The sequence below is a fragment of the Alosa pseudoharengus genome, unplaced genomic scaffold (assembly GCF_046254945.1).
Source record: "Alosa pseudoharengus isolate Yale_2024_CS ecotype anadromous, Long Island Sound unplaced genomic scaffold, YU_APseudo_1.1 YU_APseudo_1.1_scf_3, whole genome shotgun sequence".
NCBI classification, from domain to species: Eukaryota; Metazoa; Chordata; class Actinopteri; order Clupeiformes; family Clupeidae; genus Alosa; species Alosa pseudoharengus.
The window spans coordinates 25,335,023-25,349,432 of NW_027468718.1; the positions used below are offsets into that span (position 1 = coordinate 25,335,023).

The 14,410-nt window shown below is 45.8% G+C and overlaps 1 protein-coding gene across 1 annotated transcript; it reads left to right on the forward strand.

Annotated features, from left to right (window-relative positions):
* The first annotated feature begins 739 nt into the window (after positions 1 to 739).
* Positions 740 to 3,063, forward strand: asb1 (ankyrin repeat and SOCS box containing 1). The gene is made up of 5 exons (XM_076262621.1): positions 740 to 947; positions 1,253 to 1,394; positions 1,540 to 1,842; positions 2,037 to 2,422; positions 2,811 to 3,063. The coding sequence occupies exons 1-5, from the start codon at positions 848 to 850 to the stop codon at positions 2,939 to 2,941; spliced, it is 1,062 nt and encodes a 353-aa protein (XP_076118736.1). The 5' UTR covers positions 740 to 847; the 3' UTR covers positions 2,942 to 3,063.
* Positions 3,064 to 14,410: the final 11,347 nt, after the last annotated feature.

The window sequence follows — 14,410 nt, forward strand, 5'->3', positions numbered from 1 at the left end:
AATTTTTTAACTTCGGTTTCAAGAGAAGTGAGAAAAATGCCATAAAATCATCTTAAATATGATTTTTTTTTTTAAATGACAAAAAATGGAAATGTCTACCGTTTGGCTAATGGCTTTGGTGACGCATCACAGTCAGGCCGGGGAAGACTGATGTATCCTGTATTTCCACTGTTGAGTAGCCTGTGTTTATAAAGCTGGGTGTTCCAGCTCCCCACGGCACAGTCTTTTCTGAGTGACACATGGGGGGCCACTGGGGCCTCTGTTTATTTTTTGAGCCCACGGGCCAGTGTCCACGGTTCAGCTGTCGTCAGGCAGCAATAAGGTATGCCTTTGCAGCTCTCTGGAATAAACCTCAAACAATGACAGGCTCTAGTCACCTACCACAGATAAACACAAGTGGCTTAGCTCTCACTGGCCCTGAAATCTGCCTCCAACTTTGCATTATGAGTCTTTAGCCCAAAAGTTCAGAAGCATAAATGCATTAAATCTGCACGTTTGACATATATTATTGTTGTAGTGTTGCAGCCTATATTAAGTGGCCCATTATTTCTGCATGTTTTAGTGTTTACATTATGCTTAAAAAGAGAAAACGAGATGTGAATCTATTCAGTCTCACAGAGCTGGACAGCCAGTTGGTGAGTGGTCCACCTTAAGCGAACGTGAGTTAGGAACAGGAAGTTTCAACCCTCCAATCAACAAGCGCGTAGTGAAACATCCTACGGAACCTCCATGATGACAACAGAGCAAAGTCAAAACAGTGCTTGCAGCCATACATTCACTGTATTCTAAGTAAACGCGACAATTAACTGATTTCATGCATAAAAACGGCTTGTAAGTTAACTTGGAAATGGCTGACGGTGGCGGCACAGAAGGGGAAGTTGATGATCCCCTCAGGACAGGCTGTCGACTCATATCTGTATCAGATCTCCCTAGTACCACACCTGCAGGTAGGTCTACAGTAGCTGCTTGCCGAGATCATGCAGGCTACATTTTAATATTAAGACTGTGCCACACGGGACACTAACATGTCATATCTTCTCCAGTTGAGTTTGACAGATAAGATATATCTGAATAATTTGCGGCACAAATTGGGTAATCAAATCTGAAATAGGCAATATTCGAACTTAGGTGTAAAGTATTTTTTGCTTTTGGAATGACTTGAAGGTGTTTCCAGGTGTGTTGGGTAAGTTGTCAAGTAGCCTAGCCTACGAGAACGACGGTGAAGGCTAACAGTCAAATCATTCTCCACTAGGGCGGAATCTGAAGGAATGGTTGCAGGAGCAGTTTTGCGATCAACCCAACGACGAATGCGAGGACATGCGACTCCATAATTCTGCCCATGTGGGTGATCTGGACACCCTCAAGAATCTTTTGGAGGATAACAGCTTCAAACGGTAGCCTAATTCAGGGCCAGTCCACACCAAATAGTTTTACCTGACACTCAGCCTACTTGTCTGTAATGTAATAACTCTTAAGAAATCAGAGAAGATTCTGTTTGAATGGATGGCTTGAGGTATTATCACTTCTTTCTTGTTACAGGCGAATAAATGAAAAGTCTGTGTGGTGCTGTGGCTGGCTTCCCTGCACGCCACTCCGCATCGCTGCAACAGCTGGGCACAGTGACTGTGTGGACTTCCTCATCTGTCAGGGGGCTGACGTGGACCTGGTGGATGTGAAGGGCCAGACAGCGCTGTATGTGGCCGTGGTCAACGGACACCTGAATTGTGTGCGGATTCTCCTGGAGGCTGGAGCAAACCCCAACGGCAGCCGCCACCACCGCAGCACCCCGCTGTACCACGCAGCTCGAGTGGGCCGCCATGACATCATTCAGGAACTCATCAGGCAAGAATGCGAGGCCGTTCTCTGCCCAAACCACCACACTAACAAACTCTCCATCATATGCTACTGAGAATTCTTGTTAGATGAATGAACACATAATGGATGAAATGGTGATAATTAGCAGTAAAAAAGAATAAATCAGTATATTGCAATAAACAAATACTTTTTATCGCTTTCTGTTCCAACTTTCCACACAGGTTCAATGCTGACGTGGACGTGGACTACCAGTTGTGCCTGCACTCTGCTCCATCTGCTCCTCGCACTCTCAGCACTCTGGGCCTGTGCCCTCTCTACATCACCGCTGCCTACCACCACCTGCCCTGCTTCCGACTGCTGCTCAGCGCTGGGGCCAACCCTGACTACAACTACAGCGGGCCGGTGAGCCGCGAGGCCCTGGCCCGCAGCCCGGCCGCCTGCCTGCTGGACGCGGTGCTCAAGCACCGCTGCCAGCCGGCCTTCGTCAGCCTGCTGCTGGAGCACGGCGCCAACCCCTACCTGGTGCCCTGGGAGGAGCCCGACCCAGAGCTGGTGGACCGCGGCAGGGTGCACCCAGAGGCTCTACACATCTACCAGGAGGCCAGAAGTGAGTTCAGCCGGGCACACACGGTCTGACCAGGGCAATGGGTCATCTGAAGACCTCTGACACTGAAGGGCCGTTTTGTTAAGTTAAACATTTCACTAAAACTTGTCAATTACATTTATTTTGATAATGTCACATAGTTTGCATTACATACATATAATTAGATACAAATATTCGTACTAATGAATTATATATATATATGCTATAAGAAGGGCTGAATATCCTTATGGTGCAACTATCCAGTTTTAGAAAAAATACAGTATGCAATAGAAGCCTTATCAGACAGATTGTGATTGTTGATCATGCCAACGCAACACTTGTTAACTACGTCTGTGAAAGTGAAAGTCTAATCAGAAGTGGTGTGCCATTCTCACTATCCCCCCTGTCCCAGGATGCCCCCACAGGCTGACCCAGCTGTGCCGGGTGGCTGTGCGGAGGGCCATGGGGAAACCACGCCTGGCGCTCATCCCCTCTCTGCCCCTGCCAGAGGCCATCAAGAGCTTCCTGCTGCATCTGGACTGACCAGAGGTCCTGCTGCTGCTGCTGCTGCTGCTGCTGCTTTGTGTGGTCGAGCTCTGCAACGTCCTTTGCCTTTTAGTGTGCTGATACCAATTCCCAATGCAGATAGTAGCACAAGCATGAGACTGGTATTATTACTATTTCTCATTTGAAGTTTTATGTGATTAAGTTATTGATGACATGTATTTATTGGGACATACTGCTCATGCTATTCCAGGCACTTTAAACATGGCTTATCCAAGCACATATTGTCACAGAGCTGATAGAAAGGCTGCACACTTTTATACAGAAACTGGACTCCGCGTCATCAGAGTCTGGTCTGGGAAAACCTCAGATAGCATCGTTTAGAATGAACAGTCTGCTGGCAGTGTCCCTGAGAGAACATTTGGACCACCCTTCCCCAACATTTCTTTGGCAATCATCAAGAGTGTGTTGAAACAAATGTCAGATCAGCAATGCAGATTATTTGTGTGAGTGAACACCATATCTAAGATTAACATTTCTGTGCATTTGTATCCCATCTACCTTTGGAACCTGCCAGTGGGTCAGTTTACTGCATTCTTTTTTAAGTCCTGTGAAGGAATTGCACCAATTCATGTTCCGCTCGGATATGCTATGTGACCTGCGCCTTAAGTACTGCGGTGGTAATTAAAATCACATACTTGTTCTGTTTGCTTGAGTGAGAACATTCATCTCGCTGCTTTGTGTGAGAGGCAACGTTTCCTGTTTTGGATTTTGCAATGGCAAGAGTACAAACAGCCAGCTGAGAAGCATTTTTCACCCTGGGCTTAGAGTGTCCACCGCGCTTCAGCCTTACCATCCCTATGGGGCTATTGTTGCCCAGCCTCTCTGTGTATTGGACTCTGTAATGGAGCACGGGGCCCCAGGGATGATTCACACGTTATTTATACAAACTCTGTTACCATCACGCTCAGGAAGTAGGAAGTCCTGACCTGTTTGGCGTTCACAGAGGCTTTGCCCGCAAGTCTGAGCCCCAAGGGTCTGGGTAGATGTTGTGGAGATGCTCCCCCCAGTCCGCATCCACGAAGAAGGGCTTTTGATGTAATATAGGGTTCCTTTGAGGCACAGCAAATTGTCATTAAGTTCTCATGCTGCCTTGTTCAGTCATTTGGGTATATTTTTTTGTCTGTCCTTTCTCATTGAGCTATAACTTAAGTGTGCCTGATTTTGTGACAGTGAAACCACATCTTGTCGAAAAACCACAAACTGTGGAAAAGCTAAAAGCCTGGGAAATGTCTGCATCTGCCAGAAAATCACCAGTGGAGTTCATCACTGTGTAAATGGCAATCCCTGGATCGGGTTCTGCCAAAGAGGGAAAAGGTGGGTTCACACGCTAATAGAAGCACTCAAACCCTCTCATCTCTCTCTCTTTTTCTTTCTCTCCCTCCATCTATCTCTCTCTCTCCTTGTTCTGCCTCTGAGAGTTTGTGCCGTAAAAGTACATCAATGGGAAAGTGATCAAAGCTGCCTAAGAAGAGGCAACAGCCCCAGTGTCAGCTTGTCAACAGTGGGGCTTGAGTAATCTCCCTCTTTTTCCAATGGTCTTTCAGTTGTGGAACTGGAAGCGTGCCACTGTACAACCCCGAAGCCCAAGAGTGCGGCTGAGAATTTGCCATTTCCCCACTGGTTCTTCCGCTGGAACCTGTCCCCCATCCCCACCCCCGAAAGTCAAATAGCATCTTTTCCAAGGGGCCCTGTCATCCCAACACACACACACACACACACCCCAACAGAAAATCCCCTCAAAGTCATGCCAGTAGACTTTATGATCACTCTTTTTTTCAGTCTGAGCTCATCCAGCCATGGCGAGGTGAACCTCAATCCACATGCTGTGAAATCAGTTGCTTCAAACAGAGGGAAGTCAGTGCTGTAAGGTAGCTTGCTGCCGTCTATTATTTCTATCATTTTAAGGGGTTTCCTTAAGGATGCTCCTTTTCTGAACGGAAGTATCTGGCTGTGATCCTCTGGGCCTCACCGTATGAGTGTCAGGGAGGGTTTCCGTGTCGACCACAGGATGGCTCTAGATGGCACTCTCCTCATGTCAACACTTCAGTCTTGCACTTCAGAGGCTAAGCAACAGCATCTGTCACCACCACACAAGCACTCTCATTCACTTCTAATTACAGCACTCTCATTCACATCTAATTACAGCCGCTCCGGTATGACCAACACACGTGGCCGAGACACACCAATGCACTTTCAAATTTTACTACAAGGATCCATCACAAGTTGTTATGGACTTTTTCAGTGCAATGTTTATTTGAAGTAGTGCCCCCGCATATATGTGAAGGAAAAGTAAGCAAACCCCATTGCATAAAGGAGATCACACTTCATAAACACAAGAATTAAGTTGCAGTTTATCCTAGTGCTTGAATTGAATGAGTCATAAACCGTGCAGGGACAGACTTTATTCAAGTGGATATGTCTCTCAAAATCTGACAGCATTACTGGGGGATGACTAATTGTCTAAATTTCATTTATATTCACAATTGGACCAAGTCCTTCCATTTTTATTGTTTGTTTATTCAGTTATAGAAGCCACAAATAGCCATCTCATCTCATAAAATATATCTGTAAAGACCAATTGGCCCAATGAAAAAATCCACAGTTGCCCCTTGTAGGCAATAGTAATTGCATTCAGCAACATAGGAAATAATACAGACAGGAATCTAAGGGAAAAGGAAGTTAACAACGTGTGTGTGTCGCCGTTAGTTATGCACGCACACAAAAAGGTCCACCGAAATTGAAATAGAAAAACAGCTGTAAGTTGTTTAGAAGTTTTACAGTCTCCGTGTCCGCCTCGATCTTGAGTAATTCTAACTCAGTCCAGTGCTTTCCTGTCTTAATTACAACACATTTTGTTTAAGTGATCTCATTGCATCGTCTCTTCAGTTACGCACACTTGGACGTTGATTTGACTCGCACGAATAAGCACACCGCTCAATGCCTTGTGGGAGAAAAAGTACATTTTCCACTATTTGACACTGAGATCAAACACCATTTTGATTGTATACATGAAAGCCAGATAACAGGTCCACAAAGTTCTACAAGAGACTGCTGTTTGAGGGGGAAAGCGGAAATGAAGAAAGATTTTCTATCCAAGCTAAACAATGTTCCATCCATATCGTGTCAGAGAGGCTGACCAAGGTGAGTAATTGAGAAAATATTGGTCATTCTTAAATTGAATAACATTCAGGGCAAATTAAACTGAAAAAAAAAAAAAAAACATAGGCTACAGCATACATAACAGAGAAGCATATAGACTACCGCGGCTGCACTGAGTTTTCCAAACGGATGTGAGCTAAAGCGACACTGAAATTATTAGCTAGACCATAAGACAGGAAATATTGAATCGAGCTAATTTACCCATAAACGCATCGCTCAGTTTTAATTTAGAAACCAAAATTGCTTGGTGGCATTTACTTTGATTTTTTCTCCCCAAAGAGACCGGTAGTTGTGAAATGGATAAATGCAGGAAGATAAAATCGCTAATTAATGTTTTTGTCCCAGCCCATGTCATTGGAAACATAATGCAGCCCTATAAAATGCTCCAACTTCACTTTATTGGTCTATAAAGTCAGAAGCTGGTAAAGCAACGAAAATACAGTATATATCAGCCTCACAAAAAAGGATAAAAAACAATGTTGTATCAGCTTGCTCATACTGTTACCATACTAGCCTGGAGAACCAATAGCAAACGACTGGTCTTATTAATTATTACACACAGAAATTTAGTTCTGAATAATTACTAAACTCTTTTTGAAAAAGCATTTCAAGTTTCTAAGAAATACCACAGTCACTAAATCTTGCCAGCCCTGCAAGTAGAGAGGATGTGTAATTGATAGTACTCATTAAGCCAAACTACCCATGCTTAATTACTTCAGTCAAGCACAGGCTCTCGGCAGAGAGGCCCTGCTTTTGGATGAGGAACAAAGCCATCATTAGACAGGACAGTAGGGATATGGACTAACCCACAAAAAACTTAGCAGGACTCGTCACTCCCCCGGCAAACCACCATCCTACAAGACCATCGGCTGCAGCTGAGGAAAAAAACACGCATACAGTCACACACACACACACACACACACACACACACACCAAAGAAAAAAAGAGGAAAATAACAATTCCACAAAGCACTGTGGGAATGTTGTAAAATCTGTTTTCCTGTAGTCCGGAATCCCACACTTAAACCTGCAGGCATGGAAATAAGGAGAGAAGGGGCCTGGAGTCCTTGGGGAGGAGGCTTGTCCAGTGGCCTGTGATTCCGACATGCAGACAGACTCACAGATTCAGGGTGAATCACTTCGATGTATCATCCAGTGTCACCCAACCCCCATGGCACCAATAGTCATATAATCCATTACACAATCCCTGGCAATTTGATTTATTTATTTATTTATTTATTTATTTATTGGGGTATTATGCAATCGTGGTCTGGCTATAGAGTACATTAACAGACTGTGGCAGAGGCCTGGGGGTGTCAAGTGGCAATCTGCAGTTCAAATCAGATGAACTTCAAATGTAACAGGAATTGTGATGGAACAAGCGGTCAGGATTTAGGGTGTCCTGCTCGAATGGGGACCAACTGAGATTATTTTGGGCTCTTCCTCCCAGCATGGTCCATCTCCCAAAACGCCCCCACCCCCCCCCCACCCCCCAACACACACACACACACACACACACACACACACATACACCAGAGGGTGGGAAGAGTGCCAAGCCCATGGCCCAGAGCCACATCAAATCAACCATTTCCTCCCCTGATAAGGACACACAGACGAGCTTCCCAGATATCCAATGGTGGAAAAAGGGGGAAAAAGAGACATTTCTGGAAGTCCACCTCTGCTGGCGGGGGCCTCTGTTATGTTTTTTTTTTTTGGCCTCCTTTTTCTCTCTCTCCTTCCCCTCCCCCCTTTTCCCTTAAACCCTCAAAAGGCCTCTCACGTTTCTCCCTCTGTGTCAAGGGACGTCAGGACGTCAATCTAAAGTTGTGCTGAAGAAGGTGATCGACCAAGTCCTCACGTCTTTGGCATTTCCTTTTTTTTGGTCCTGTCTCTTGACTGATTACTCAAGGGTGGTTCCTTTATGACATGTCAGTGTAATGGAAGTGGACAGTGTGTCGCCGTTGGACTTGCTCTGTTTCAGATGTCTGCAAGCACCTGCATAATGATGACTGTTGAGGTTTGGGGCTTGAGTTGCACATCAGAGGACGAGGAAGGAAGCCGGCGGAAGGCATGGTCAGAGACTCCCAAGGGCTTGGAAAGCTGAGGAGGGTGAGTGGACTCTGGGATCGGAGGGCCGTCACCTGCTGAAGTGGTTGGGGCAGTCATCACTAAGGGGAGTCCAACGGCTGGTAATCTACCCTTGAAAAAGGGAGAGGAGCCTGGGCTCATGTGGCCCATGTGTTGGAACCCAGTGCACCCTGACTGAGATTGGCCCATGTGTTGGAACTAGGGGTGTAACGGTACACAGAAGTCACGGTTCGGTTCATACCTCGGTTCGGACATCACGGTTCGGTACGAGTTCGGTACAATGGAGGGAAAAGCAAAACAAAAATGCAGAAAGCATTTTTTTTTGTACATGTCTCAGGCTGTACCACCTAGTGTCATACAGTCTCTTCCCTGAGCCATCTGCAACAGCCTGAAGTGTGTAAGATGTAGGCTAAACAGTACAATAAGTACCCAGACTCCATCTGTAACTTGTAAACAAAATAAGACAATCAGCTATAAAACTGAAAATAGGCCTACAGCATCTCTTATTTCTGAAAGTGCAAATTACATAGAAAAATGATTTTTAAAAATCCACTTAAGCAAGACCTTCAACATCTGTGTTTAGTTGTATATGGAAGGGTCTACAATTTGCCTCAATATTTTTTTTATTGTGTGTAAAGTAATAATCTAGCCTACTAACTGTGAAAATATCACACTATTTTGCCTTTTTTTTAAAAACGAAATGGCTCCTTTCATTTCATAAACAGACTACAACTAGAAGTCACGTGACTTTGCCCTTTGACGTTAACTCACCGTAGCATGGTTTGTTTATTAGCCTGGTTAGCGTTGTCACTTTATTTTACTGTCTATGCACTTAACACTACCAGAACCTCATGTGAGAAGTTACAAGTTACCCCAACATAAAGGTAATTACCACGCGACTTACATAGCTTTCTGTCATTACGAAATCATTTAATGTAAGCCATAGGTTTTGGCCCTATTTGTATCCAAAGGCTGCTGAAGCGCAGGGGAAGGTTTTTCCCCTCGTTTCAGTGATTGGTAGCCTACATCATCTGGGTGATGGCTTCGAATATGTGTAGCATTTTTTCCACTCACATACCCAACAACTGCTGAACAACGCCGACACACAGTTTCATCTTATCTACCACTCTTTCGCCTGTACTAACGTTACTGTAACTGAAGTTCTCAAACTTGCGATCTTAAAGAGACCAGCGGATCCTCTAACTCTTGTGGGTCTAACCTTAGTGCTGCTAATGACTGACGGACTCGACCGACGACCTGACAAAAAAACATAGGCGCCAATCAGAGCTTCAGAGCTAAAGCAAGGCTACAGATTAGCGTTAGGTGTCGCTAAAGAACTCCCGTAACTCTCGCTACTTAACAGTAATTGCGCATGACATTAATTAATCCGCACACGAGTTTTATGTATTTTTATACCGTGTATTCTCCATGTAAATGCATGCACCGAACCGTGACGCCCGTACCGTTTCGGTTCAATACGAATACATGAACCGTTACACCCCTAGTTGGAACCCAGTGCACCCTGACTGAGATTGGCCCATGCCCCCAAAAGAACATTGGATTTCTTGCCTGTTGAACACACTTCTGTAAACAAGCATGCGCTGGTGGTTTAACAGTGTGATACCTTATTGCCCCACCCTCACCTCCACCCTTTCTTGCAAAGTGTCTCATGGTGCCTCAGTTGGTATATTCATCATTCGTCAAAAGTTGACAGTGGAATGACCGTGGAACGTGGCCAGTAGCGTTCCACTCATTTTTGTGCAGCAGGACTCGGGAATCTTGGTATTTTTTTCCAACCGGCCTTGTTTATTTGGAGTTTTGATTGCACGGCGCAGTGAGGTGCTTGGGCCGCGGGCCCTGAAAGTGAACGCGAGTTCGAGCTGGCTGGATGGATGCAGCAGCGTTGCGTGACAGTGGAGCGAGACTCCAGTCCTCAGTGAATTCCAGTCTGAAGTATATTGCTCTTGTGGTTTCCGATGGTTTCTGAAGTCATGGAGAAGCCTGTTGATTTATGTTCTTAGATGTCATCCTTCACGGTGACAATCTCAGTGGAGACGTCCCCACTGCTTCCACCCCACTCTGTGAGAATGTGACTCAGATTGCTCTTCTCTGTGACTGTGTGTGCATGTGTGTGTGTGCACAGAGTACTTTGAAAAAAGTATTTAGTACAGACTACCACCATTCAAAATGGAATCACTAGCATATTTAGTCAATGAATAAAATTCCAATTCATATTACATTTGCAATATATCTTCATAATGTGCATATTAGTTAGTATCAATATATCTCTCTGCTTCTTTTGCTGTTTGTGTTGCAAAATTGAATAAAATGAAAGCCCATATTCATTTAAAATATTGTTTAACATTTTTAGCATATTATATCATAAGATTCATTTTGATTATATATTGTCATGTGGAGGTGTCAAGCAGATATATACACACTGCTTCATTAATATTCATAAACTATACATCCCTGAGGGGCAGCAGCTTTGCTGAGAATACTGTGCACAGATGAAAACACAGGAACCCTATTGTGTTTAATACCATTTCATAGCCAGCAGCATGCACTGTGAGTGAATCATGTTATCCGTGTGTGGCAGGCCCACGCAGCATGAAATAATGGCCCACGTGTGGGATGCACAGCTCTGAGGCCTGTTCTGTAAGTCCCCCCTCATCTCCTGCAACCAGCGTGCACGCTCTGGGCATGGGCCCACCCGAAGAGGCAAACAGCCTCCTTGTTTTTACAACCAAGCCTCTTGAAAAACCTCGGAGCGTTTCATCCCCGATTCGCTCCTCCCTCCACTCAAGAGGACATGCAGCTATTAGCAGAGGCCGCCTCTGTAATTTAGCCGTCAGGCAGGCAGGATCCTCAATTTACTGCCCGCCCTTGCTTCTCATTTTCTCGCCCGCACGCCAGCCAAGTCGTACATGAACCCGGCGTCCTTCCGCAATAGAGAGAGCGCTTACTGTAAGATGCAACACAGAGAGCGGAGAATTTCTTCTCCAATCGAATGGGTTTAAAATCAAAATAGGGGATTTGGGGGCCACACCGAAACCAGTGTTGGTGGCCATTCTTTGGTGACAGTGTGGAGTGGAGCCAGAGATGCATCTCATATCACCACCATCCTCAGAAAATAAATGACTGCCTCTTCCAAAGCTGTGACCAATGTCATGCCTCACATATTATGTTGAGTTGGAAAATGCAAGCATCCGCAGCGAAGCGTAAGCGATGAGCCTAGCACCTGGGGGCCAATCAGGATGCGGTACATGCCGCGTGAGGGACAAGCGTGTCAAGTGCTGCGGCGCCACCACCAGCAAATGGACGTCGGGCTTGTTTGCTTGTTTTCCGTCGCAGCCCGTTCCGCTTGGTCCAATCTGCACATCACAGGACCCGCGGCAGGAGAGAGAGAAGCGGAGCTGAACTAGAGAAACAGCTGGCGCACTGTGGCCCTCGCTGCGTGCTGGTGTGTCAGTCTGACAAGCCACGGTCCCTTTGAATGGACGGCTACCCCCACCCCCGTGCTATTCCCGGGGTCTCCGCAGACAAGAGGATGGGGCCACTGCCGGCCAGCAGCTGAGTTTTCGCTTAAGGATAAATCAAGCTGATTATCTCGGGCAATTCCAGAGTTGGACTAGCCAGTCCCAGTTTTTTTCTTTAAAATTGTGTAACAGGACTCATGACTTTATTTCAAGCCATTCATAGAAGCACATTGTATATTAGTTTGGTTTAAAACCATGCTGAGGTGACGTGACCATTTTGTTTGGTGTGGTAAAAACAATCACCTTTTGTATGTGTGTGTGTGTTCATATGCACGTGTGTGTTCCTTTGCTCTGCTTTGACCAAACACTGCATTATTTGAGCTGGCTCGCGCACAGGACCTGTGCTATTTCTTTCACACAAACACAGCCAGCGCGTTTGATGTGAGCGCCGGCGGTTATTACTCTCATCAGCGGCCGCCGATCCAGTTGGATCGGTATGGTGGTCCGAGTGAGTTGGAGTGTTCTGATTAGTGTATCTCCCTCCCGGCCACGCTGTCAGTGACGCTGCCAAAGACTCTGTGGAGGCCCCTCTGTGCAATCACCCTTGCTATCGTAAACATGCAATGTTTTATTTTGCTTCAGACCGGCTCAGATAAACAGGAGACGGGAACAGGCCCACGGTGTGAGCCCCTGTGTGTGTGGGTGTGTGTGTGGTAGGGCCTGTTGCAGGCAGAGTAGCTGCTAATTGCCTTTGTGTATTTTGTTCTGTCTGAGCTGTAGGGGGAAACCGAGCCGGTCAGAGGCCTGGTCCAATTACGCCCCTCTAACTCCAAGCATAAACATTTCAACTCCTGATGCCTTTTTATTTATCGCAACGCGCTTCCACATCCTACAGTAATGGCCGCCATATTTCTTTGATAAAGGAAGGGCCTGGTAGATGGCGAGGCGGGCTGGGGTGGGCTTCGCATGCAACAGGGCGCTCCGCACTGTTATTCTTCTCCCAGTGTTTGATGGGTGGGAGGTTTGCCAGGGAGGTTGTGTGTGTGTTTATAGTGTCAAAATGTGTCCCACATGTGGGCTCAGGTCTGCTCTACACCAGCTTCCTCTCTCTCTCTCTCTCTCTCTCTCTCTCTCTCTCTCTCTCTCTCTCTCTCTCTCTTTCTCTCTCTCTCTCGCTCTCTCCCTCTCTCTCTCTCTCGGAGTGCTGTGCCCAGCTGTATGTCCATAACAGACAGCTGGTAGTGGACTAGTCTGCTGGTTCAAGTCAAGATGGTTCACACTTTTGCACTTGTTTCATGATAGTTACAGCAAATGATCAAATGCACCGATATAGACAGTGAAGTGTATTTGAATTTTAACATGAGGAATTATTATTATATTTGCAAGAATTGTATGTGTAGAAATAAATGTATAAACATTTATTTAAAAAAAAAATATTAAGAGTTAAGACATAAGTTGTTAAACTACATGTTAGTTTGACCAACAGGTGCCACTCTGTCTAAATACTCTGGCATTTCCCAGTCTATAAAAATATAACCAGGTTTTCTGATGCATGTTGTCATGGCCTGGCAATGGCATCTATTCTCTCTGTATTTTGCTCTCTCACACATAGACCATATCCACTTTGCAGCCCTATGGACCCTTTTTCCAGCCACAGCCCATTTGTACCCTGATATATTGGCCTTCTTACCTTATATTTCATTACATGGCTTCCATCAAAAGAACTTCTATTAAAATGCATCTAAATCATGTGCTTTCATTTTAGGCCAATGGAGAAGGTATAGCGCTTTAAACTTGGACAGCGCCATAAAGCACGGCCTCATGAAAGCCTGGACGCACAGCATGCCATGATAAACACAGCCAAGGTTACAGTGTCTCAGGCCTCCCCCTCCCCCAGTTCCTCTGTCATCTCTTGTGTATATTGAGAGCTTCAATAACTCACTCCAGTGTCAATGTGGGAGTAGGGGTCGTAAGTGGGGGTATATCTGCACAGTGAACAAAGATGTCCCGTTTCTGTGATGGTGCCTGAACATCGGGGGCCTCCTGGCTTCGTGCACCCTCCTCTCCCATTGAGCCAGGCCTGATTCTGGGATCAGGGGCAGATGTTTCGGCGAACGCTTTGCTTTCTCCGAAAGATTTATTTACTCTACCTATTTATACTTTTTATTTATTTGCTTCATTAGTCTCCGTCTGACTTTGGGTCACTTCCATTGAGAAATTAGTCTGTATATAGTCCGTTGCCCCAGCCCAAAACACACAGACACACTCATGTATACAAACGTGTGCCCGCGCATACACATGCTCTCCATGGTGGTAGGCAGAAACTCCCCATCCAGAGGAGATGGAAAGCAGGAGAATTGGACTTGTGTCAAGCAGAGGAATTCTCCTGAGTGTAGCAGCAGTCAGAGAAAGGTCTCAAGTCAGTAAAGGACTCTCAGGACCAACCCCCATCCCCCCCCCCCCCCCCCCCACCTCTCACACACACTGTGAATGAATCAGGACCGTCACAAACAGGGCCTGCCTTGATGCAATTATGGCGATAAAAATAAATCCTATGATAAATCTTTGTCCTCCGCACACACACAGAAGCCTGGTTAGAGGGGAGTAATGCAGAGCTTAAATCATAAGCGCAGATACAGCTCCTTCAGTAATGATTCACCTCCCAGGAAGACTCATGCATGCGGGAAGTGCAAGAGGTCATCTTTTCAAGACCTATGATG